Source organism: Moschus berezovskii, chromosome 2 (assembly GCF_049115385.1).
Source record: "Moschus berezovskii isolate FMDL1 chromosome 2, NW_MosBer_1.0, whole genome shotgun sequence".
NCBI lineage: Eukaryota > Metazoa > Chordata > Mammalia > Artiodactyla > Moschidae > Moschus > Moschus berezovskii.
The window spans coordinates 111,868,902-111,895,635 of record NC_142461.1 but is presented as its reverse complement, the minus strand read 5'-3'; the positions used below and the strand labels follow the sequence as shown (position 1 = coordinate 111,895,635).

At 41.3% G+C, this 26,734-nt stretch overlaps 1 protein-coding gene across 1 annotated transcript; it reads right to left on the bottom strand.

Moving 5' to 3' along the window:
• Positions 1 to 3,549: 3,549 nt before the first annotated feature.
• DHRS9 (dehydrogenase/reductase 9) lies at positions 3,550 to 26,086 on the bottom strand. Its single transcript, XM_055398581.2, has 5 exons — positions 25,900 to 26,086; positions 12,366 to 12,732; positions 10,919 to 11,177; positions 8,744 to 8,907; positions 3,550 to 6,312 (listed from the first exon to the last, which is right to left on the bottom strand). The coding sequence occupies exons 2-5, from the start codon at positions 12,676 to 12,678 to the stop codon at positions 6,089 to 6,091; spliced, it is 960 nt and encodes a 319-aa protein (XP_055254556.1). The 5' UTR covers positions 12,679 to 12,732; positions 25,900 to 26,086; the 3' UTR covers positions 3,550 to 6,088.
• Between the last annotated feature and the right edge of the window lie 648 nt (positions 26,087 to 26,734).

Here is a 26,734-nt window from a genome sequence, read left to right as displayed (position 1 = left end):
CAATATTGCATAGGAACGTGGAATGTTAGGTCCATGAATCAAGGCAAATTGGAAGTGGCTGAACAGGAGATGGCAAGAGTGATCATAGACATTCTAGGAATCAGCAGACTAAGATGGACTGGAATGGGTGAATTTAACGCAGATGACCATTATATCTACTACTGTGGGCAGGAATCCCTCAGAAGAAATGGAGTAGCCATCACAGTCAAAGAGAGAGTCTGAAATGCAGGACTTGGATGCAATCTCAAAAAAGAGAGAATGGTCTCTGTTCGTTTCCAAGACACACCATTCATTATCACGGTAATCCAAGTCTATGCCCCGAGCAGTAACACTGAGGGAGCTGAAGTTGAATGGTTCTATGAAGACTTACAAGACCTTTTAGAACTAACACTTAAAAAAGATGTCCTTCTCATTATAGGGGACTGGAATGCAAAAGTAGGAAGTCAAGAAACACCTGGAGTAACAGGCAAACTTGGCCTTGGAGTACAGAATGAAGCAGGGCAAAGGCTAATAGAGTTTTGTCAAGAGAGCACACTGGTCATAGCAAACACCCCCTTCCAACAACACAAGAGAAGACTCTACACATGGACATCACCAGATGGTCAACACCAAAATCAGATTGATTATATTCTTTGCAGCCAAAGATGGAGAAGCTCTATACAGTTAGCAAAAACAAGACCAGGAGCTGACTGTGGCTCAGATCATGAACTCCTTATTGCCAAATTCAGACTGAAATTGAAGAAAGTAGGGAAAACCACTAGACCATTCAGATATGACCTAAATCAAATCCCTTATGATTATACAGTGGAAGTGAGAAATAGATTTAAGGGACTAGATCTGATAGATAGAGTGCCTGATGAACAATGGACAAAGGTTTGTGACATTGTACAGTGGACAGGGACGAAGACCATCCCCATGGAAAAGAAATGCAAAAAAGCAAAATGGCTGTCTGAGGAGGCCTTACAAATAGCTGTGAAAAAAGAGAAGAGAAAAGCAAAGGAGAAAAGGAAAGATATAAGCATATGAATGCAGAGTTCCAAAGAATAGCAAGGAGAGATAAGAAAGCCTTCCTCAGTGATCAATGCAAAGAAATAGAGGAAAACAATAGAATAGGAAAAACAAGAGATCTCTTCAAGAAAATTAGAGTTTCCAAGGGAATATTTCATGCAACGATGGGCTCGATAAAGGACAGAAATGGTATGAACCTAACAGAAGCAGAAGATATTAAGAAGAGGTGGCAAGAATACACAGAAGAACTGTACAAAAAAGATCTTCATGACCAAGATAATCACGATGATGTGATCACTCACCTAGAGCCAGACATCTTGGAATGTGAAGTCAAGTGGACCTTAGAAAGCATCACTATGAATAAAGCTAGTGGAGGTGACGGAATTCCAGTTGAGCTATTTCAAATCCTGAAAGATGATGCTGTGAAAGTGCTGCACTCAATATGCAAGCAAATTTGGAAAACTCAGCAGTGGCCACAAGACTGGGAAAGGTCAGTCTTCATTCCAATCCCAAAGAAAGGCAATGCCAAAGAATGCTCAAACTACCACACAATTTCACTCATCTCACACTCTAGTAAAGTCATACTCAAAATTCTCCAAGCCAGGCTTCAGCAATATGTGAACCGTGAACTCCCAGATGTTCAAGCAGGTTTTAAAAAAGGCAGAGGCACCAGAGATCAAATCTCCAACATCCGCTGGATCATGGAGAAAGCAAGAGAGTTCCAGAAAAACATCTATTTCTGTTTCATTGACTATACCAAAGACTTTGACTGTGTGGATCACAATAAACTGTGGAAAATTCTGAAAGAGATGGGAATACCAGACCACCTGACCTGCCTCTTGAGAAACCTGTATGCAGGTCAGGAAGCAACAGTTAGAACTGGACATGGAACAACAGACTGGTTCCAAATAGGAAAAGGAGTACGTCAAGGCTGTATATTGTCACCCTGCTTATTTAACTTATATGCAGAGTACATCATGAGGCATGCTGGGCTGGAAGAAGCACCAACTGGAATCAAGATTGCTGGGAGAAATATCAGTAACCTCAGATATGCAGATGACACCACCCTTATGGCAGAAAGTGAAGAGGAACTCAAAGGCCTCTTGATGAAAGTGAAAGAGGAGAGTGAAAAGGTTGGCTTGAAGCTCAACATTCAAAAGACAAATATCACTTCATGGGAAATAGATGGGGAAACAGTGGAAACAGTGTCAGATTTTATTTTTTTGGGCTCCAAAATCACTGCGGATGATGATTGCAGCCATGAAATTAAAAGACGCTTACTCCTTGGAAGGGAAGTTATGACCAACCTAGATAGCATATTAAAAAGCAGAGACATTACTTTGCCAACAAAGGTCCATCTAGTCAAGGCTATGGTTTTTCCTGTGGTCATGTATGGATGTGAGAGTGAAGAAAGCTGATCGTTGAAGAATTGATGCTTTTGAACTGTGGTGCTGGAGAAGACTCTTGAGAGTCCCTTGTACCGCAAGGAGATCCAACCAGTCCATTCTAAAGGAGATCAATCCTGGGTGTTCATTGGAAGGACTGATGCTAATGCTGAAACTCCAATACTTTGGCCACCTCATGCGACAAGTTGACTCATTGGAAACAACTGATGTTGGGAGGGATTGGGGGCGGGAGGAGACGGGGACGACAGAGAATGAGATGGCTGGATGGCATCACCGGTTCGATGGACATGAGTTTGAGTGAACTCCGGGATTTGGTGATGGACAGGGAGGCCTGGCGTGTTGTGATTCATGGGGTCACAGAGTTGGACACGACTGAGTGACTGAACTGAACTGAATTACTTTACAATATTGTAGTGGTTTTTGCCATACGTTGACATGAATCAGCCATGGGTGTACCTGTGCTCCCCATCCTGAACCCCCCTCCCCCTTCCTCCTCATCCCATCCCTCAGGGTCATCCCAGTGCACCAGCCCCGAGCACCCTGTCTCATGCATCAAACCTGGACTGGCAATCTGTTTCACATATGATAATATACATGTTTCAGTGCTCTTCTCTCAAGTCATCCCACCCTCGCCTTCTCCCACAGAGTCCAAAACTCTGTTCTTTATTTCTGTGTCTCTTTTGCTGTCTCGCATACAGGCTCATCGTTACCATCTTTCTAAATTCCATATATATGCGTTAGTATACTGTGTTGGTGTTTTTCTTTCCGACTTACTTCACTCTGTACAATAGGCTCCAGTTTCATCCACCTCTGGTTTACCTTGAGCTCTGTGAAGAAAAGAACTATGTCTTGTTCCTCACTGTTGGCCAGTGCTTAGCAGAAAGCCCAGTACATATGTCCACCAAAATATTATTCGTATTTTATATATATATTGATATATGATATTTTCCCAAGAGCCCAGAGAATATAAGAAGCAATGGAGAGGTGGGGAGAAGTCTAGAGACCTATACTTCAGACCTTTGGCGCAGGGACCCTCCCTCCCTCCCAATCCATGTGCTTTTGTTGAGACTATGCCTTTCTACTTCAAATACCCTCACCTCCTCATTTAGTTGAAAAAGCTTTAAAAGTTGCTTGGGTGAATATATTTGGTTTTATTTTGAAGTGATACCATAATTTGGCAGCATTAATTTAATTACAGCATTTTTTTTTTCAGTTGGATGAAACAGGGAGCTATCAATTGTAACTACATGGAGAAATGAGTAAACAACTCAGGTCGATGCAAAACAAAGGAAATAACCATTAGGAAAGTTCAGCACTTCCTAGATGGCTCGGACAGTAAAGAGTCTGCCAGAGATTCTTGCAGGAGACCCAGGTTCTATCCATGGGTCGGGAAGATCCCTAGAGAAGGAAATGGCAACCCACTCCAGTATTCTTGCCCGGAGAATTCCATGGACAGAGGAGCCTGGCAGGCTACAGCCCATGGGGTAACACAAAGTCGCACATGACTGAGCATGCACGCACCAAGCTCAAATACACAGTGGAAAGTTCAGCAAGGGAGGTTCTGGAAGATTCTAAAAGTCTGGGAAGCCCTAGGGGCCTGGAAGGTTGGGGAGCAGCAGGCTAGATTTGTTTTAAAATATTTATTTACTTGGCTGCATCAGGCCTTAGTTGTGGGCATGTGGGATCTTTAGCTGTGCCATGTGGGATCCAGTTCCCTGACCAGGGATCAAACCCAGGCTCACCTGAATTGAGAGCATGGAGTCTTAGCCACTGAACCACCAGGGAAGTCCCAGGTTAGATATTTTTAAAGCAATGAAATGAACCCAAGATCTAGGAACTCAAGGTGAGAAGGAGAAGCCTCAGCAAACGATGTGGATGAACTTCATCTCCAAGGATAAGATGAGTGACAGTCGCCTGGTGTTAATTCCAACCAGAGGAAATCAGGGATGTACAGGTGGAATGGTCTCTGGGGCTTGTAGGACCAAGATGGAGATGAGTCCACTGATAGGTAGTGAGGATAGTTGAGATAACTTTGCTTGAGAATTTTTCTATATGATTCTTGCTGTGACTGTCTTCATTTTCATGTAAAAAGGATGAGTGTATCTTTTCTCAAAATAATGAAACATATGGACCTGATGCCATTGGAAATTTGATTTTTGAAAGTCAACAATATGTTGTAAATGTCAAAGGAGGAAACTCCCTCATAGGCAGATGTTTCCAGAAAGGTGAGTGAAAATGAATAGGATTACTGACATCTTCAAAAGAACATGGTTTTAATCAGCAGATATAAATATTTTCTTCACAGTAAATTCAGTGTGTGTGTGTGTGTGTGCGCGCGTTCGTGCATGTGCACGCACAAATATACACACTAGATAGTTTCCCCAACTCTTTCACTCTGTGTTATTCTGTGGTTACCCAAGTACGTTAGTTGCTCAGTTGTGCCTGACTCTTTGCGACCCCTTGGACTGTAGCCTGACAGACTCCTCTGTCTATGGGATTTTCCAGGCATGAATACTGGAGAGGGTTGCCATTTCCTTCTCCAGGGGATCTTCCCAACCCAGGGATTGAATCCCAGCCTTCTGCAAAGAGGTAGATTCTTTACCTTCTTAGCCACCTGGGAAGCCCATATTATCCTGCAACAGATATTAAAATTTGACACTTTGGGTTTTTTCATATAAATATTCAACCAACCTTTGTGAGTGATACTGGGTGCTGGGGTTTGAGGAAACATCTGTTTAGGCAGTTTCTTTTGGATGGGGTGTGGGTTCAGAGTCAACCTAGTTTAGAACCATTAAATGAGCCAGCAGCAGTCCTGCTCTGACCGTAACTGCTGGTGAAAGAGTCTCTGAATTTAGCTCTGTATTTTCATGGGGCTTCAGCAACACCTCACATACTGGATTTCCCAACCATCTCAGGTATAAGTTGTATCGAAGAGTCTATGTCGCGTTATATTTACAAGCCTTAGGATAAACACAGAGGCTCTACATTTTTCTTCTTTTGGAATGACAAGTTCCTCTGCTGTTACCATCTATCCACAGATGGCGGTCTTAGAATCTCCCTACCTACACTTTTACACCTGTTTCTTTTTTTTAGTCCTCTTATTCCTTCTCTCCTTTTTCTTCCCTCCTACTTGCACTCTTACCTAGTATTTTTCTGCTGCCCCTTAGCTTCTACCAGTCTCACAATGCCCCATTACCCTTTCTCCTGCCCCCATTGAAGCTTGCAGAACCGAGTTCCAGTCCTTCAGAATCTTATTCTCAGCAAGATAGCACATCCAATCCCCCTTTAGAAATTATTCTACTTATCTCTTAATATTTTGATCAAGGACAGATATTTAACACTCAGGAGTCACTCTAAGTGGTGTGGATTAGAAGCATGGGGCAGGCACGGGTGAAAAATCATTTTGGATGGGAAAGCCTGTCCACTTTCCATGCATTATAACCAGCAGGCAAAGACTAAATATCGGGCAGGTGCCATCCCTGCCCATCTTCTCAAGAAAAATTTGAAGAGGGACACTGGGACCTCAAAGGTGATGGTGGCAGTCCGTCTTTTTACCAAAAGAAGTTTGATCTAAATGAGTCCAGTTTGGATTAGGTAAAGAATGAGATTGAGGAGATGTGTCCTAGAAATCAACCAATTTCACAGCCTGGGGCAGGTATTTATCATTAGCTGAGTCATACTGCCTTGGGATTAGCCAGCTCTACTTTCTGTTTCAACAATAAAAAGTCTTGCAAAACTGCTGGCATGTGAGACAGAGGGATCCAGAAAGTTTTGGCATCTTTTCCAGCAGCATAACGGGTTTTAGGGAAGAGACTTGTGAGAGCATGGTCCATGCACTCCACCACCAGGGACAGGTCCACGTTCACAAAGGAGGCAGTGCCTTTCAATTGTTCTAGGCCTGTAAAAAAAGAGACAAAAGCACATTTACCCTGTGGAAGAAGGGGAGCAGGGGAGTGTTGCAAAGCTAGGTTGCAAAGGGGAGGATGCAGTGAGGGAATCTCTTTTGATTTTGCCATTATAACTGGGTCGCCTTGTGATGGGTTTTTATCAGTTCCTTAGAAAAGGAGGCAGCAGTGATTTCTTTAGATTGTTGGCTCTCAGACTTGAGTGAGCAGCAGAATCTCCTAGAGAGCTTGTTCAAAGCCAGAACCCAGGAAGTTAGTAGTCTGTATAAACATAGCGGTAGTAGTATAAACACAGTACTTCTTCAAACAAATTTGATACAGGAAATGTGTGTACACGTGCTTGTGCATATATGTGTGCTAATATAGCATGCGCCTCTATAATTCAGTGAATAAAGAGAGACTCATCCACTAAAGCCCTGACTCAGGAAGCTAAAGGTATCCTGGTTCTCAGCAAATGAATTGTTTGAGTAATGAGCTAAGATACTTTTAAAGAGGCAGGGACTGGCGATGGCTTGAAGGCTTCCTCCTAAGTTCTTAAAACATATCTTGAATTGTGTATCCTCAAGGGAAAATCTATTGTGTTAAATCTTTTGACTTCAGCTCCCAGTAGCCACAGGCTGTTTCACGAGCCTAATTGAGGTTAGCTCATAAGTCTTAAGTCTATTTTAAACTCCTACTACTCCAGTCTGGGAAATGAAGCAAAGTGAGCTTAAATTTGTGATCTGCTTTGGAACTATGAGTCTCGCTGATCTTGAAGTCTTGGCTTGGAGAACTCTAGTGAGCAACTAGGACAAAATTGGGCTCTAAGCCTTTAGTAATTCTGAGAAAGGACACCTGACCCAGAGGCCAAGTCAAAAAATTTGAGATAGAAATTGATGATATATTCTCAGGCATCTAGAAAATATCAATCTCAACATCAAACAGGGAAAGCTCTTTTCAATGAGGGATTTTGTTTTCAAACTTAGAGGCTTCAGAGTCGGTGAGTGAGTAACAGCATTTAATGGCAGTGGTTGTAACCTGATATGTCGTGACATGTCAGCACTGCGAGGTTCGTCAAACCAGACGTTTTAGTTGACATATATGTACCTGTATGCATGTGTCTGTGTTGTGTGAGTGTGCGTGTGTGTGTGCAGTGGGGTAGTTGCAGAAGTGAGTCATCTTCCCCAGTAGATGTGACTAGGCTCTTGGCTCCACCTTGAAAACTCCTGGCCTTGAACCTTGCCACAGTTGGCTGTCTTACCCAAGCCCACTGAAGAAGAGGCAGGATCACAGCTGGGGTTAGGGTGACACCAGTTCAGGTGGAGCTCCTGGCTCAAAGCAGGAGCTTAGTAAGCGTTTGAGGACTAGCAAGTAAATGTTAATAGGGCCGGGAAGTCTGATGTGGAGGTAAGAGCCCCAATACAGGAAGTTCCAGCAGTTCCTCAATGCCTCATCCCCATTACAGTGCATGGCAGAGAATAGACGGCCAAGTCAGGCCACCTGGGTTCAAATCCAGCTCTTCCACTTACGAGCTGTGCCACTTTGGGCAAGTTACATCCCCGTGCCTCTGCTTCTATAAAATCCAGAGGGTTTGTTTGGGTGTTTTAAATGAAACAGTTTGTGTAAAGTGCTTAGAATGGTGACAAGTATGTAGTGAACGTCTACTGTGTGTTAGTCATTGTTATCTAATCTTTATGATTATTCCTCCAGCCTTGACTCAGTCTGACTTACTTTACTTCTCCTTCCATCTCCACTGCCATGCATTCCTGCCGTGGAAAGCTTCCACCCAAATATTAATAATTTCTTCCTGTTTAGGTCGTATTCAAACCTGACCTTTCCTATAAAGGTTTCTTAACCAACAATGCTTTGATCCTGTACTGAATTTCTCGAACAGTTAGAGACTGCAATGTCTAGCACAGTCCTTCTAGGCTGTTGGGTTGTGTTTCGGAAATAAAGGATCAAGCTTCTTGCATGTTGTAAAACTCAGTGTTCAGAGTCATCTGGTTACTTTCTGTTGTCACCTAGATTGTAAGTTAGTCATAGTCTGAGTCTTTGAATGAGTGGTAGGTGATCACCAAAAAGAGGTGGTTTGTGCAGATGTAATGACCATGGGCTCCAGTCCAGGCATTGCTCTGAGGAGTTGTATAAACTTGGGTAGGACATTTCCCCTTTCCAAACCTCTTCTCGCTGGTATAGTTCTTTTGAGGAATAAATGATACGATTAATAAGGCACTTAGTATGGAACTTACCACTTAGTAAATGCTCAGTAAATGTTTATAAACACGAGCAAGAGATGACAGTAATTAATGGGGACTCCTGATCTATATTTGAGATCTTACTGATGTATTTCCATGATAACCTTACTTTTTCCTTTCTGTTCAAGTCTCTTTCAAGCTGTCTAGGACAATGAACCCCATAGGACCCTGGGTCCACCCCAAAGCTCACTTTTCTTGATGTAGCTTTCTCCATATTGTTGTTTGATGTCTGGAGACAGATGCTTCCAAATGGCAAGTTTTTTTTCAGCAGCCTTTTCTGGATCCGACAAATTGGTTTTGAACAACCCTGGTTCGATGCAAGCAACATGCACACCAAAAGCTTTCATGTCCCGCCTGTGAAAAGAGCCAGTTGAAGACATTTAATTCAGGCTTATTTGAATAATGTTTGCTTATAAATCTTTTCATGGAATCGCAGAATGGAGTGTACAGGAAAGAGCATCTTATTCTACCATCCCAGTTTGCAGATGAGGAACTGAACTATGGGATGGATCATCTTCCACATTCCAGTCTGGCTACTATGTAGGACACATGTGGGACACATCTGAATAGCACAGCAAAGTCTTTGAAAACTGAACAAACATTGGGCTCTCAAACCACAGAAGGTTGGTTGGAAATTGTGACCTGAACACAAGCTGGTCAGTTATCTGCTAAAAACAACAACAATAACAACAAAAACCTATCAGCATTCTCCCCAGAATTTAATAAGACTCATAGTTTCATGTTGTACCAAATGTTTAGCAAATACATAAAAGAAGTCATAAAAATCTCAACTCACATGAGAAAAGACAATGGACAGATACCAAGGCCGAGGCAACACAGATGCTGGAATTATCAGTCTTTAAAGTGCTTATTACAAACATGCTCCAAGAGATAGACACTCCTGAAGTAAATGGGAATTTAGAAAGCTTCAGAAAAGAAAGAAACGATACAGAAGAACCAAGTGAAAATTTTACACTTGAAAAATTCATTAACCAAAATAAAATATTTACTGGCTGGACTCATTAGTAAATAGAAGAAGATGAAGGAAAGTCAATGAATTTGAAGATAGATCACTGCTAAGTCCGACTCTGTGTGACTCCATAGACGGAAGCCCACCAGGCTCCCCCGTCCCTGGGATTCTCCAGGCAAGAACACTGGAGTGGGTTGCCGTTTCCTTCTCCAATAGATCACTAGAATTTACCTAATCTGAACAGCAGAGAGAAAAAAAATGGACACATTGAACAGAACCATAGGAATTTGTGGGACAAAACCAAAGGGTCTAATATTTGTGTTAGAATCCCAGAAGGAAGAGAAATAGTGAATTGTAGATAAAAATGTTTGGAGAAACAATGGCTGAAACCCCCTCAAATATGTGAAAAGGCATAAACCTACAGATTGGAGAAATCCAGTGAACCTCAAGCATCATAAACCCAAAGAAACTAATGCCTGGGGCACCGAATTGAAGGACTTTGTTTGCTAAATTTGTCCTTTCATGGTTTTATGCTCTAGGGTTCTCTGGTGACACATAGCAAAAAGAGGTAGTCAATGCTTTCTTGTGGTAGCAAAATCTTCACATTAGATTAGCAAGCTTCTGTGTGTGTGTGTGTGTGAGTCACTCTTTGCCACCCCGTGGACTATAACCCGCCAGGCTCCTCTGTCTATGGGATTCTCCAGGCAAGAAGACTAGAGTGGGTTGCCATTCCCTTCTCCAGGGTAGAAAGCTTCTACTCTAAGTTTTATTTGGAAATGGAAGCATCAGAGGAAAGCTGTCTTTCTTGTCCTTGGGGTAGAGGTGGGACGGTTACCATCCATTCAGCTATAGTGTGTGAAATTTGAGTCCAGAACTTGCTACAAGAGGGGAAAGAAATGCTGCATCACTAAGTCATTACTTTATCAGATAATTTTCTACTGAGGGTTTAAATAAGATGTCACTCTTGTGTCTGCAACTGACAGTAATACCAACAGAGAGACCTGATTTAGTTCCTTCCTCTCTGTGATTCCTTAACTATTAAACAAGCTAATCTGTTGAATACAAATTTGCCACCACTATTCACATACGCGTTAATGCAAAAAGGAGAAAAGACTTTAAAAGATTTAGGTTCAAATCCCATTCTACCCCTTGACAGCTGGGAGACCTTGGGCAAGTTATCTCATCTCTCTTAGCTTCAGTGGTATCACTTATATTTTATTTCTCATTTTTTAAAATGTTTTTTCCTTATTTTTTGCTTCAAACCCTTGTGTCAAGGGCTGACTTTCAGTATCATAAATTGGGAATAGTTGAAAGCACTAAATAGAGTGTCTGGTATATAAATGTTCAATGAATGTTAGTGGTTAGTATTTGCTAAGATGTCCATGTTTGTTTTACCTTAAGCTGTCATTGAAGCCTTCTACTGCATATTTAGATGGAGAATAGCCCCCTCCACCAAATGCAAGCCGACCTCCAATGCTGGAGACATTGATAATTCTCCCTCGAGCCTTTTTGACCAAGGGAAGCATGTTTAACGTGACACTGATGAGTCCAAACAGGTTCACTTCCACAGGTTCTCTGTAGTCCTCAACTGTCAGCCAGTCATTGGGTGCCAGCACGCCAAGAATGCCCGCGTTGTTGATCAGACCCCAGAGACCTAGAGCAGAGCGGGAGGGAAGGAGGCGTGGTAGACGGTGACACTCACACAGGCATCCTCGACGGACAGACAGCTCTGCCCTATCTGGTGGTGCCAGTTCCTCCTTCCAGTCACATCCCTCCCTGCTTTGAACACTTGCAGTTTGGGGAAGTGATAGTACAGTGGCTGGGAGGTTAAACTGAAATGCCTGAAGTTCTGTTACTGGAAGCCAATCTCACAATTTTTCTGTTTCTGCTTTGAATGTCAAACACTATCTGAGTGAGACTTTTTAATCTCCGATGTGAGGAAATTGCTCTATTTTTCCTATCATGATGGATGGCACAGCCAGAGAATACTTATGAACTGTTTTTATAGACAAAGAATAACGATCTATTTCACATTTGTTTTGGGTAAAAATCCAATCATTTACCTGTCTTATTTTATGATGGGAAACATTTAACATTGTTAAAAGTGTTTGGCATTCAAGCATTAAAATATTATTTGGAGCCATATTAAACCACTGCTTTTGAGGTTCAGAGTCTCAACTATATGATGAAGATGTAATAAAGAAAAATCACATCTGTTTGTTTTTTCCTTTGTGGATTCAAATATCTTCATCCATGAGAATATCTCAAACTTCATTCAAGGAAATAAAATAAAAAGTCTTCTAGTTCAGAACGCTCCTATCTCTGCAGAATGAGGTCCAATGACTCCCCATTCTACCGCGACTACCTAAGACACACTTGCTCAGATCGCCAGACTATTTTCTTCCTTTCCCAGTGACAGTGTGCACGCTCTGGAACCATTTTGCAGTCGGAAGATGGTCCTGGATATCCAGATGGCATTTAAGGGTTGCCCTCAGGATCTACCGTAGCTTTTAGCCCCAAGTTGTTTGCTGTGTAAGTGGTTAGAGTAACACTTCACAGATAAAGACCAGTTGACACCATCATCTCAGTTCCAGATTCACCCATGGGAACGTATGAGAAGATAATGTGGGCTGTGTCTCTCATGCATGTAGAGAGCTTGCAGTGTAGACATATTCAGGGCTATTCTAAACTTTCTCCCATCTTCTCCAGTACACAACTGGTATTTAGGAGATATATATATTTTTTTTTTTGGAAAGACCCTTTACAATCAGACTATTTACTTTCATTAACTTTGCTTACTTCTCAACACCCCCTCCATTCCCCTCATTTTCACATCACTCACCTTTCTCCCCAACTTGGTTTTTCACCCACTGGGCAGCCCTCTTGACATTTTCTGGGTCAGTTACATCCAGAAGCACGGTATGAAGCCTCTCTGAAGTTTCTGCCTTTAAAGCTGTTGATCCTGATTCAGTCAGACAGGCAGCAATTACATGAAATCCTTTCTTATCAAAAGTTCTGGCTGCCAAGTTTCCAAAGCCAGTGTCACACCCAGTGATGAAAATGTACTTATCAGTGATGTTTGTGATCTTTAGCTGTCTTTTATAATTCCACAGAAAACCACAAAGGATCAGAAGGGCTAACAGCCAAAAGAGCATTTTTTTTCCTGTTGTATGACACTTCTTTCTTGAACAATAAAAGAAGATGGTGTCCTGAGTGTTCAAAATTAGAAAGAAAATTCAAATTAGAACCATTAGGGCATAATAACCCAGAGTGATGAACTTAAGATATCTTAATGCATTTGGATGGATACATAGATGGTTAAAAATCCAATAACTCTTATTTGGTTGGGAAGATGGCCATTTAAGTGTTAAACTACACCTATCATATCTGCGTGTGTGTGTGCTCAGTCGTGTCTGACTCTTTGTGACTCCCATGGACTGTATTTCTCCAGGCTTTTCTGTCCATGGGATTCTCCAGGCAAAAACACTGGAGTGGGTTGCCATTTCCTCCTCCAAAGGATCTTCCTGACGTAGGGATCAAACCTGCGTCTCCGGCACTGCAGGCAGATTCTTTACCACTAAGCCACAAGGGTTTCCCAAGTGGCAGAGAAAGTAACTGGCAAAATTGACATGGGTCATTGGGTTGATTTGACTTTTTTTCCTTTATATATATATATGCAAATATTTCTTTGCTTAATAAGGAATGTGAACATAAACACACATTCATGTGCACACAGACACACAACTCTATTTCTATTGTGTTACAAGGAATAGATTGTTTCAGATAAAAAAATAATGCAATATATCTTCACTTATCATGGAAAATTTGGACTCTGCTTTCATCTTTTTTTCCTGCCAAAAGATCTATAGCTAAAGAAGGGAAAAACGGGTAATAAAAATGAGTCAGAAGTAAAAGGAAGGTTTGTGGAAACTAGTTGGTTCTTGTGGTATAGCTGTGACTATTTCTAAAGCAGTCAGGTTTTTAGACTATTGTGACTTAAAAATTTGGTATAGTTTTTCCAAATATTCCCTCTGTAGGAATTATTGATTTGTTGCAAGTTGATGTCTATGTAGCAAGATTTCCTCTTTTCAAATAAATAAATACATTTAAAATAATTTTGAGGGGTGGAGTGGTATAACCAACTCTAGCAAAATTTCGTTGTTTAGACATTTTAAGGACATTTCATGTTTATACATTCAATTAGTATAGCGTTTGGTCAAGTCTACTGCTGCTGCTGCTAAGTCGCTTCAGTCGTGTCTGACTCTGTGCGACCCCATAGACAGCAGCCCACCAGGCTTCCCGTCCCTGGGATTCTCCAGGCAAGAACACTGGAGAGGGTTGCCATTTCCTTATCCAATGCATGAAAGTGCCAACTCTCAGCGACCCCATGGACTGTAGCCTACCAGGCTCCTCCGTCCATGGGATTTTCCAGGCAAGAGTATGGAGTGGGGTGCCATTGCCTTCTCCTTGGTTAAGTCTAGGTCTTGATAAATAATTGTTGAATAACTAAAAGTTGACTGTATTCACCAAATGGATTCTGTAACCTTTGTTGCAATCCAAACTCCCAAGGGAATTATGTGAAAAATGCACATATTCATGGGGTTTAATGTGCCCTAAGAGTCAGACACCCTGAGCGACTTCACTTTCACTTTTCACTTTCATGCATTGGAGAAGGAAGTGGCAACCCACTCCAGGGTTCTTGCCTGGAGAATCCCAGGGATGGGGGAGCCTGGTGGGCTGCCGTCTCTGGGGTCACACAGAGTCGGACACGACTGACGCGACTTAGCAGCAGCAGCAGCAGAGTTGAGTGGAAACTGTGTTGCAGGGTTTTGCTGCTGGCAGGCAGGCCTAAGGGGAGCAATAGTAAAACAATGGCTTACTTTTGTAAAGCGTTCTGCCTTTCACTTTTACATATAGGTCTCATTTGATCCTCTTCCTAGCCTTTTTTAGTTAGAGAGGGCTCATTACTTGCCTCATTTTATAGGAGAATTAATATGCCAATTAATAAATGTAAAAGGAAAAATGGAATTAGCAAATCATCATGTGGCAGCTGACAAAATGACAGTTGTTCCAGGCAGTTCTAAACTAGTGGGTGAAATTCCGATGAGAAACAGTAACTACAGAATCTCAAAGAATCTCTGCATAAGGCTCGTACGAATCAAAAAGAGAGCAATAGTAATTTCACAGTGGAGAAATCTGATGGATACCAGTTTAACCAAGTGATAAAAATGAACACTACAGAGACGACAAATGGCGGAGGAGAAGCTGGGCATGGAGTACTTCTCTCTTCATGGATGCATCAGGGATATATCTTCAGATGCAAGGATCTCAGAGCACCAGTTGAGAGCTGCAGGAGTGCCTGGCCACCGGAAAGAAATATGGATCCACGCAAAACTCAGTAAGAGGAAGGAAGGAAGGAAGGAAGGAAGGAAGGAAGGAAGGGAAAACTAGGAAGTGAGTAGGACTGGATCTGCACTCAGGGGGTGAAGGAACTAAAGCAGGGGTGAGATTCCCACACTGGAGTGATAGTTTGAGACAGAGAGGAGGCATTTGAGGCTGTTGGAGAGTGAATCAATTATCTGTGACATTCTGAATGGAGCGGAGAACCACAGCCCTACCTGTCCAGGAAGCAGGTCCCTCGGTATGTGCAGTTGCTGGGAGCTGGACCGTTGGGATTAGAGAGCAATCCCAAAGTGAGGGCTGCTGGTGACTGTGGGAGATGGCCTGAGGGGATGTGAGGGAGGCCCCTGAAGGAAAGCTGGGCAGCCGTGGAGGCAGGACCATGCTGCTGAATCATGTGCAGGGGGTGGAGCCGCCACTGTAGCCTCTCTCCCCACATGCCAGAGCCAGCAGCTGACCAGTAGAGAAAGACCCCAGAGATGGTGGTCCTTGGTGGGCCTGATGCACCAAACAACAGAGAAAGATCACAGCCCGGAGGGCCCTTTGAGCACCTGCTTCACCAAGCAACAAAGAAGGACCAGCTAGGGAAGTTCTTTGAATGCCAGCTTCCAGAGGCTAGAAAAAGACTATGTTTGCGCTAAGTTGCTTCAGTTATGTCCAACTCTGTGTGACCCTGTGAACTGCGACCTGCCAACCTCCTCTGTCCATGGGATTCCAAGCAAAAATATTGGAATGGGTTGTCATGCCCTCCTCCAGGGGGCTCTTCCCAACCCAAGGATCAAACCCATGTCTCTTACATCTCCTGCATTAGCGGGTGGGTTCTTGATCACTCGCACCACCTGGGGAGCCCCTGAAAAAGAGTGTAGTAGCACTTCATCTCCTATGCCCATGGCCACCGGCTTCCCTACACTTTTGGCCCCACCAGGTTCCCCACACTCTGAGCGGCCATGCCACTCCATGCCCAGTCCTCACTGGTGCAGAGCTGCCAGAGGTTAGAAAGAAAAAGCCTTAATAGTGCCGTATCTCCTGCTCCTGTGGCCGCCGCCTCCCCTGAATACATGCTGCTGCCAGGGTCCCCACAATTCAAGCAGCTGTGATACCGCCACTCATGGTCCTCACTGGGGCAGACCCAAGTCCTCCAGGGCAGCCTCAGGAGTGAACTCCTGTGGCTAACCTACATGCAGCAGTGCGGATAAAACCACAATTGAGCTCCAGGGGCAGAGTGGCTAAGGGAGAGGATTGAAAATCTTTCCACCAGCTGTAAAAGCTGCAGATTAAATCCACACAACCAACTAGGTAGACTCTGTGCCTATGGAATATATAAAAGGACCATAAGTGTTCACATAAAAGAGAAAAACCCTGGCTCTGGCAACAGTGGACATTGGAGGCAAGTATACATAGGAGCAGAGGCAGATTAGAATCTGACAGCTGGTCCAAAGAACAGTCCAGTATAGGAGCTCTTCCTAGGAGGTGGAGATAGGACTACTACTCTCTCTATATATTTTTTTCTTTTTTTCCCCTTCCCCTCTTTTTCCCTTTCTCCCCCTTTCCCCCTTTCTTATCCTTTTAATCTTCCCCCCGTTTTTCTTTTTCATATATTTCTCATTTTCTTCCCCTTTTTTCTTTTCCATTCTCTTTTTTCTCTCTTCCTTTGGTAAATGTGTGAGTTTCTCTGGGTGCTCTTGGCAACTGAGTGCTGTTTCCACCGTTAGTCCTGAGGTTTTGTCTTCTGTGCTGTGATGCCTGTGAGGTCTTGGTGCTAGAGTAAGGGAAGGAACCAATAGACTATTGGAGGCAGAAAAATGGGTAAGTGATCTGGAAGACAGAATGGTGGAAAGAACTGAAGCAGAGCAGAATAAGGGGAAAAAAATAGAAATGAGGACGGTCTCAGAGACCTCTGGAACAACATTAAGCACACTAACATATGAATTATAAGGATGCCAGAAAAAGAGGGGGAAAAAATGCATGAGAAAATATTTGAGGAGATAATAATCAAAAATTTCCCTAACTTGGGGAAGGAAATAACCATCCAAATCCAGGAAGCCCAGAGTCCAATACAGGATAAACCCAAGGAGAAATACACCAAGACACATATTAATCAAACTAATGAAAATTAAACACAAAGAACAAATATTAAAAGCAACAAGGGAAAAGCAGCAAATAACATACAAGGGGATTCCCATAAGGCTAACAGCTAATCTTTCAACAGAAACTCTGGCCAGAAGGGAGTGACAAGGTATACTTAAAGTGATGAAAGAAACAAAATTACAGCGAAGATTACTCTATCTAGTAAGGATCTCATTCAGATTCAAAGGAGAACTCAAAAGCTTTACGGATAAGCAAAAAAAAAAAAATGATGAGAGAATTCAGCGTCACCAAACCACCTTCACAACAAATGCTAAAGAAACTTCTCTAGGTTGGCAACACAAGAGAAAGAAAAGGCCTACAAAAACAAACCCAAAAGAATAAAGTAAATAGTAATAGGATCATTAATTAGTGTTAGTCGCTCAGTCGTGTCCAACTCTTTGTGACCCCATGAACTGTAGCCCACCAGGCTTCTCTGTCCATGGAATTCCCCAGGCAAGAATATTGAAGTGGATAGCCATTTCTTTCTCCAGGGGATCTTCCTGACCCAGGGATTGAATCTAGGTCTCCTGCATTGCAGGCAGATTCTTTACTGTCTGAGCCACCAGGGAAGCCTCATATGTGTCATATATATCAATTATTATGTTAAATGTAAATTGACTAATTGCTCCAATTAAAAGATACAGTGGATACAAAAACAAGACCCTTATATATGCTGTCTACAAGAGACCCACCTCAGACCTAGGGACACATAGATTCAAAGTGAGGGGCTGGAAAAAGATATTCCATGCAAATGGAAATCAAAAGAAAGCAGGAGTAGCAATAGTCATATCAGATAAAATAGACTTTAAAATAAAGACCGTTATAAGAGACAAGGAAGGACACTACATGATGATCCAGGAATCAATCCAAGAAGAAGATATAAAAATTATAAATATATATGCATCCAACATAGGAGCACTTCAATACTAAGGCAAATGCTAACTATTAAAGGGGAAATTGACAGTAACACGATAATAGTGCAGGACTTTAATACCCCATTAATACCAATAGACAGATCTACCAGACAGAAAATTAATAAGAAAACACAAGCCTTAAATGATACATTATATCAGTTGGACCTAACTGATATTTATAGGGCTTTTTATCTAAAAACAGCAGCTTTCACTTTTTCTCAAGCGCACATGGAACTTTCTTCAGGATAGATCACATTTTGGGTCACAAATCAAGCCTTGGTAAATTTTTAAAAATTGAAATCATTTCAAGCATCTTTTCCAACCAGCTACAGGAAAAAAAAAAAACTACCAAGAACACAAACACGTGGAGGCTAAGCAATACACTTCTGAATAACCAACATATTACTGAAGAAGTCAAAAAGGAAATCCAGGTATACTTAGAAACAAATGACAATGAAAACACAACAACTCAAAACCTACGGGAGGCACTAAAAGCAGTGCTAAGTGAGAAGCTTATACCAACACAAACCTCCTTTCAGAATCAAGAAAAACTCTGAATAAACAACCTAACCTTACACCTAAAGCAACTAGAAAAAGAAGAACAAAAGCCCTAAAGTTTGTATAAGGGAAGAAATCATAAAGATCAGAGCTGAAGTAAATGAAGGAGACAATGGCAGCTTTTGATCCTGCACTGGAAAATCACTTTTCCTTTTGTCAAAAAGAACATTTTTAGGTTGACAAGTGAAATCTGAGTAAGCTCTGTAGATCTGATAAACAATAAATATTACATGAATATCAATTTCTCAATTTTGATCACTTCTATACTTATGTAGAAAATGTCCTACTTTTTAGGAAATACACATGGAAGTATTTAAGGATCAAGTAGCACCATGTCTAACCCACTCCAGTGTTCTTGCCTGGAGAATCCCAGGGACAGGGGAGCCTGATGGACTATGGGGTCCCCGTCTATGGGGTCGCACAGAGTCGGACACGACTGAAGCGACTTAGCAGCAGCAGCACCATGTCTCCAACTTACTCTTAAACTGTTTAGGAAATAATAAAAATATATATATAAACAAACATTAAGAATATGTACATTCTCTAAAGAGAGAATAAGAATGTAAACATGGTACAATGTCAATATCTGGGGATTCTGGGTTGTGCTATTCTTTAAACTTTTCCATAAGTTTGAAATTAATTCAAACCAAAAAGTTCAAAGTTTGGCAAAGGAAAATGATTTTTTTTTTAATGAGAAAAGTGTTCATTTGACTGCTTTGAGTTCCATGTACAGGATAGGTGAGAAGTTTCATATCCAGAACTTCAGAGTCTAGTGACCTTAGACACCAAGTTTTCTGCCTTCTTCTCTTTGGGAAGTTCACCTTCATAACCACGGGAGGAAAGCAAAAACTCAGACCAAATTAGTTAGACTCCCTCTCCCTCCTCATCTTATCCATCTCCCCCCTCAACTTCCTCCTTCCCTAGCCAAACCAATTTTTTCCAGGTGACAAGCAAACAGAGGAGGTTTTAGTTGTTAGGGATGGGCTCACATTAAAATGTGTTGTCCTCATTAGTTATTCCTTTGGGCTGAGGGTTATTTCAGATGCTGGTGTCCCAGCCTGCAGCCTGAATCCAAAGACTGCCAGCCTTGACCTAGAGCTTTGCAGTCTGTCCTTTCCCCAAAGATTATCATCCAAAAATACTGCTTCTTCTTCAGTCCCTAAGGTTCACATACCTCTAGGTCATTGGACCAAGTCAGCCACAAACCCAACACATACCTTTGTCCTCTAATTTTAGCCAAGATGCCACCTTTGAGTAATAACCCTAGGTCAGTCAGAGTTGCTGAGAACATGACCTGTACACAGAAGCTGATTGATGGTTGATTCGTTCATTGATCACTGGGAAGTAAATGAGTAACAGTAACTCACAGGGCTGCATCAGCCTTATTCTGCCAGCTGTGGTCACCTCCATATGGGTCTTTGGTGCCAGCAATTCAGTCGGGGCATTGACTTTGGTTGCTTGAGTTGTTGGCTTCTCTGTGTGTTTTCCAATTTATCTCATAGCATTTATTGGAAATTGTATTTCCATTTTATCTGCTTGCTTAGTAGGGGTACAGATCTCTCAGCAAGAAGTGCCTGTCAGAGTCCCTCTAGCACCCAGGGACTGTGAGCTTATTGACTCATCAAGGCCAAGAACAGAGTAAAAGAAAGCAGATCTTCAGCCCCTACAGCTCAATGCATGAGGCCAGGTGCAATTCTGAGTGTACGTCCTCTGAACAGGTCATGGAGTGTTTTCTTCAGCCAAAATCAACACTAGCCAATTTGCCAGTAAAAATGTAGAAAGCAAGGACCAAGGTCACACACACACACATACACACAAATATACACAAGAGACATTAAATCAGGGTTTAGGAGCTGAGGCCTTGGAATCAGGCAGATCAATTTTCAGGTTCAGTTCCTCTACCATCAGAGGGCCTTTGAGTCAATTGTCATATTATCTTCATTTCCATTTTTCTATCTGTAAAATAGAGATAACTTCTACTTTGAAGAGTGTTCTTATTTAGTCGCTAAGTCTTATCCAACTCCTTATGACTGTATGGACTATAGCCAGCCAGGCTCTTCTGTCCAGAATACTGAAGTGGGTTGCCATTTCCTCCTCCAGGGGATCTTCCAGACCTAAGAAGTGAACTCATGTCTCCTGCATATCCTGTATTGGCAGATAGATTCTTTACCACTGAGCCACCAGGGAAGTCCACCTTGAAGAGTATCAGGTGAAATAAAATGATTAGAGGCCTGTTACACAGGAAGAGCCTTGTCATGTGGTAGGATTGGCTGCTGCATGCATTGCTCATGTCTTAGCATGGGGTTCTCAGCCTCAGTATTTTTGCAGTTTTGGTCAGGTAATTCTTTATTGTGGGGGGTCTCTCCTGTGTATTACAGGATGTTTAGCACCACCCTGGCCTCTGTCACTTAGATGTCAGTAGTCCTCTTCCCCAGTTGTGACAACCAAAAATGTCTCCAAACACTGCCAGATGTTCCCCTAGGAATAAAATTCCTCCTAGTAGAGAACTGCTGGTCTAGTGTTTCCTTGTCTTGGAGGTCCAGAACGGTACAGCATTCAGAACTGCTGGAAACTACTGAAAACCCGGAATGGAAACTCAGCCTTTGTTCCTTAGTAGTGACATATTGATGAAAGTTTATATTTTGTATGGTCTTACCAGAAAATTTTTATTATTTATAAATACTGGATGGCATCATCAGCTCAATGGCCTTGAGTCTGAGCAATCTCCTGGAGATAGCGAAGGACAGTGAAGCCTGGAGTGCTACAGTCCATCTGGTCGCGAAGAGATGGACATGACTTAGCGACTGAACAACAATAAATTCATAGCCTGCTGCAGTAAGCATTAATATCTATGATTTTAAAAAGTTTCCTAGGAACTTCACTGGTGGTCCAGTGGTTAAGAATCTGCTTTTATGTGCTGGACACTCAGGTTCAATCCCTGTTTGGGAAACTAAGATACCAAATGCTGTGTGGGGCAACTAACCCCATGGGCTGCAACTACTGAGCTCGTGTATTTGAGTCCACGTGATATAACTGGAGAGTTTGTGCATCGCACCACAGGGATCTCACATGCTGCCACTAAGAGCCGAGGAAACCAAATAAATAAAATAAATGAATATACATATTTTGAAAATTGCCTTTTTGTCAACAGGAGGATAGGAGGCAGTGAGCAAAGCCAAATTTATGTATGCTACCATTTGTGAATTTTGTGAATTACCAAATGAATACTCACAGCATTTATGAGGCCTAAATTCTAGCTGAGCCTTTTGAGTTTGGACCACCATGAACTTCTCTGGGGTGCCCTTCAGATGAGTACCATTGACTACAGAATTCAAAGAATGCTCTGGGAAAGCCATGGCCCTTGGGATTCCCAGTTGACCAAGTCAGGTAGGAATGACAGTAACTCTATGATCTATTGAGTGGCTCAGCTGGAAAAGAATCTGCCTGCAGTGTAGGAGACCTGGGTTCGATCCCTGGATTGGGAAGATCCCCCGGAGAAGAAAAAGGCTACCCACTCCTGTATTTGGCCTGGAGAATTCCATGGACTCTATAGTCCATGGGGTCGCAAAGAGTCAAACATGACTGCATGACTTTCACTTCACTTCACCACAGTCTAGGCCCTCTGCTAAGATCTAGAAATATTTATCTCATTCAAACCTTACAGTAAAATTATCTCTATTTTATGGATGAGGAAACAAATTCAGAAGTGCATGTTAATGGGCTCAAGATAGAATTGTGTTGTTTCAGGCCACTCAATCCCAGCATCCATCCTTTAATTGTCTGCCCCACAGTTACCGGGATTCCCACTCAACTCTGGGAGTATGGACTGTGTGTACACTTCTCTATACCACCATGCCTAGTGATACTTGATATTAAGTAAATACATGTAGAAGGAAAGAAGAAAGAAAGAGAAGAAAGTTTCCGCTTGAACACCAGGCATCTAGTGATAACTGGATTAGTTTTTGAGCCATTTGAATCATCAGGGCATCCTCTTCTCCTCCTCCTTGTCATCAGATAGTCACACTTCCAATTTAGATAACTTTAAACATTATTGAAAAATGTTCCTATAAAATTTATCTCATCAAATTATCAAAATATTTCTGTGAGCTAAGTAGGGTTGGTGTCAGACATAAGATCATTTGCCAGTGAGTGGCTAGAACTAAAAATTTCATCTCTGAGCTCCTAAACTATGTTAAAAAAAAAAAAAGACAGAGAGAGAAAGAAAAGTAGAACTAGAAAGAGATGAATACATTATCAATCAATAGGAAAAATTAAAATATATTATCAAAATCTCCACGATGCCACAAAGACTCAAAAGGAATCAAAAAAGGAGAACTAGGTTTATCTTTGATCTGTGTTTGAAGGTTGAAGAGTAACTGCTCGTCTGCAGCTATTGGAAAATATTGCAACTCAATTGCTGTCCTTGTCCACTTCTGCTTCTTTTCATTTTCTCTTCCTGGGTTTGTCTTCCTGGTTAAAATATCTAAAATAAGATCCTTTGATTTCACTTCTCTTATTCATCTTCCTCTGCCCTTTAAAAATAAATGAGAGATTCTTAAAAAAAATAAGATAAAAAATAAAGTCTCCATGTTTCAGAGTCACTGTGAGGTATACTTCTTATAAGAGAGATAGAGTTCTTTATAGTTACTTCCTCCAAAACTGGTTTTATTTTCACAAAACTTCACAAACAGAAAGCAATACTGAATCTAGTCAATCACACTGACTGTTAGGGTATTTGTTGATTCTGTATTTTTATTTTTTTCAATTTGCTGCAAGTGTGACCTGAGGTGAATTAACAACTAAGTTTTTTAAATCAAAATACATCAAATAGAGAACATTTATCAAAAAGCTTTCTAAAATATTTTCTTTCTGAGTTTCTCTTGCACAAGATTTCTTAAGGTTGACAGCATTCTGACTGGACATGTATGTACGTCCCTTGTCCATTTAAATTTTGTAAACCTGGGACTTCTCTGGTAGTCCAGTGCTTAGGAGTCTACTTTGTAATGCAGGAGACGTGGGTTCAATTCCTGGTCATGAAACTAAAATCCCACATACTGCAGAGCAATTAAGCCCATGTGGTGCAACCATTGAGTCCGCACACCACAACCAGTCAATTGGAAAATGAAAATATGTTATCAAAATTCTCCACCATGCCACAAAGACACAAAGGAAATTAAAAAAAAGGAGAAATAGTTTTCTCTTTTATCTGCACACAAAGTCCAAACACCACAACGAAAGACCCTGCATGATGCAACCAAAATCCCACAAATTGAAACTGAATTGACATAGCCAAATAAATAAATAAATATTGTAAACCTGCTTAACTGACACCAGATTCCTTTTTATTTTTATCTTTTCACTGAATCAAGAAATTCTGTCACTATTTAACCTAACTGGCCATTCTGAGATTTCTGTGACACATTTCTTTAAGAAAAATGACATTTGTGCCTAATGACATCAAGTAAGCATATGACTAATGAATGATATTTTTTGTGAAGAAAGTCTTCATGTTGGGCACCCAGAAATCTAAAAAAATTTAAATGGAGCCAAGGGATCTTACCTAAAATAGTCTTACATGAGCATCAGATTAAAATAATAATAATAATGATTATGGTGCCCCGATGAGATCATTGAGGTGATATTCATCCTTGTAAGTTCCCTCAGACAGTGTAATGAAGAAGCTCCTCCATTAGTTACATTCCCCCTGAATCCTGCTTCCTGTAGGAGGAGGGTGGCCCTCAGGATTCAGTGTGCCTTGTGTAATGGGACACTGCAGTGTGTGTGTGTCGGGTGGGGGGTGCCTCTTTTGCAGGCTCATTTAGTCTCCTGGCTGAGCCTGGAGGTGTGCCAGCCCACTCTTTTGTAGGGAAGACCTGAGGAGTTTATGTTTTGCACTTTTAGTTCTAAGGAAAAAACCTATCTCCGATTTTCTTCTGACTTCTTTCAAAATTTTTAAATTATAATTCATCAAATCATCTGCAATAATACTTAATATTCTCAGTCTCTTCTAGGTTTATTATTTTGCCAATATGCTTTCTGATATTATTGGCAGGTTAAGATATATTGCTAAAGCCATGGTTACCTTATTTATGTTGCTGAGTAAGCATTGCTAACTGGAAGACATGATATATTAAATGTTATTATAGCGTACAGTTACACAAAGCTTCAAGGAAGCTTGCAATATAGAGAGAATGTTATATAGAGTTGCAGAAAGTGTGTTCAAATCTTCAGTATATTTCTTTTCATCTCAGTTATTTTTGAGCAGTTTTTAATGGTAATACCTTGAGAAAGTGACATTCATTGTAAATCCAGTTCCTATTTTTTTCCATTTGATATATGAAATAATAAATTTTCCTTGAATTCAGATATTGAACTTTGTTCTAAAAATTGGGCACACTTTTCAAATATCACAAATAATACAAAGATGATACAACATTCAATTTTCATTTTATGCAGCATCTAGCCAAGGATATTTTTAGGGCACCTACTAAGCTAAATAAAGCACAGTCCTTACCCTGGAATTAATAGTATAGCAGGACATTTCAGAACTATTTGTTCAAGCTTAAATTGAATTTTAATTTAAAAATGTGTTTTTTTTTACACTTTCCCCCCAACTGTTAAAAATTGGTCCATTGAGAAAGACCACACCACTGCTTAGATCATAAACCTTTACAAGAATTGCCCTTGAAGCCACTAAACTGACTTTCTCCCTCTGTTATTTGTATAACAGGTAAAATTCCAACCCCCCAAATCATAAAACAGAGTGAATATCTGAAGCAGACTTATGGTCATCCCAGTGTCCAGGAATCAAATGTGCATTGAGGAATATCCCTGCTTCCTCCTGGACTAAACAGCATTTTTCTCACTCAGCTTAGTGTGTGTGTGTATTTGCCTAAATTGCCCTCTGAAAGTATTGGTAAAGCAGGTAGACTAACAGACCTGACCTGCAGTTGGTAGCAAATCTGTTGTTCCAATTAGGAACTCAGCTGAGATTCCCACTCTTTTTAGAGCTCTTCCCCACTCCAGTTTCCAATTAATTATAAGATTCATAGATGGTGTCAAATAGGTACAGAGAAATGAACTAGAGGTAAATCTAATTGTAACTCTAGGGTGATAAAGAACATTCAAAGAGAAACCTGGGGAAGGAAGTTCAAGGCAAGGTTTCTGGTGGCACTGAGCTTATTTCTGTGATGAGATGGACCCAGCGGCCATCACAGCCTTCTAACATATCATTAAAAAAAAAAAAAAGCAAATTGCTGACTACAGCATGAAAGACAACTTGATTTATTATGTAAGAGTGAGGAAAATCAAGACAATTTGAAGATCGACATGAGAAATGAAGGAATAAGTAAGTGACAGAACTCCATCATCGGTTACCTTATTTAAGATGAACTGGGACACAGAAGCTGTTGTAACCTTGCTGGGCTGCTTGTAATCTGCCTGATCTGGCCGCTGTGCTGGGGGAAGGAAGGATTGTGTCACCCTGACCTCGCAGATCCTCTTAAGGTAGAGATGCCTGGGCTTCCGTCAAGCTCAAAGTACTAAAGTGTGTGAGGAGTCCGCAGGTTCCCTCCTCTCTCTGTGAGTCACTGTGACTCAAGTTGATGACTAAATTTGTCTTCTTCAGATGGAGGAAGCCAAGAAGCTCTGGGTCATGTGTTTCCAAAGGAATCTGCAACATCTTTAACAAATAAAATGTAGTAACTTTTAGAAGGGACTTAAAAATGATCAATGACACCTTTTTCATTGTGATTACTGAAATAATTAACATGGAGACATTTTGTAAATTGCCTGATACACTGTTTTAATTATTTAACTTTTGAATTATGATTATTGTTCATGATCTCTAGTTATTTTTTTCATCCTGTTAATAGTACGCCTTCTTTTCTAAGAAAATAGGTAGGGGAAGCCAGTCCCTGATGATTCTTTTTACCACCTAAAAAAAAAAAACTGATGAGTAAGATCAAAACTAGTGAAATGAGAGAGTGGACTTATAAGTCTTAATTTGTGTTTTAAAGTATGACAAGGAGATACTGACCCTGGTGGCTCAGACGGTAAAATGTCTGCCTACAATGTGGGAGACCTCGGTTCAATCCCTGGGTCGAGAAGATCCCCTGGAGAAGGAAATGGCACCTACTCTTGCCTGGAAAATTCCCTGGATGGAGGATCCTGGTCATGGGGTCGCAAAGAGTCAGACACGACTGAGTGACTT

What these genes read in the sequence shown, in the direction of transcription:
- DHRS9 (XM_055398581.2), bottom strand. Translation starts at nt 12,678, where the DNA reads ATGCTCTTTTGGCTGTTAGCCCTTCTGATCCTTTGTGGTTTTCTGTGG. An exon ending in AAACCAAGTTGGGGAGAAAG is followed by an intron (nt 11,178 to 12,365) that starts GTGAGTGATGTG and finishes GCTCTGCTCTAG; the next exon opens with GTCTCTGGGGTCTGATCAAC. An exon ending in AGAAAGCTACATCAAGAAAA is followed by an intron (nt 6,313 to 8,743) that starts GTGAGCTTTGGG and finishes CTTTTTTTACAG; the next exon opens with GCCTAGAACAATTGAAAGGC.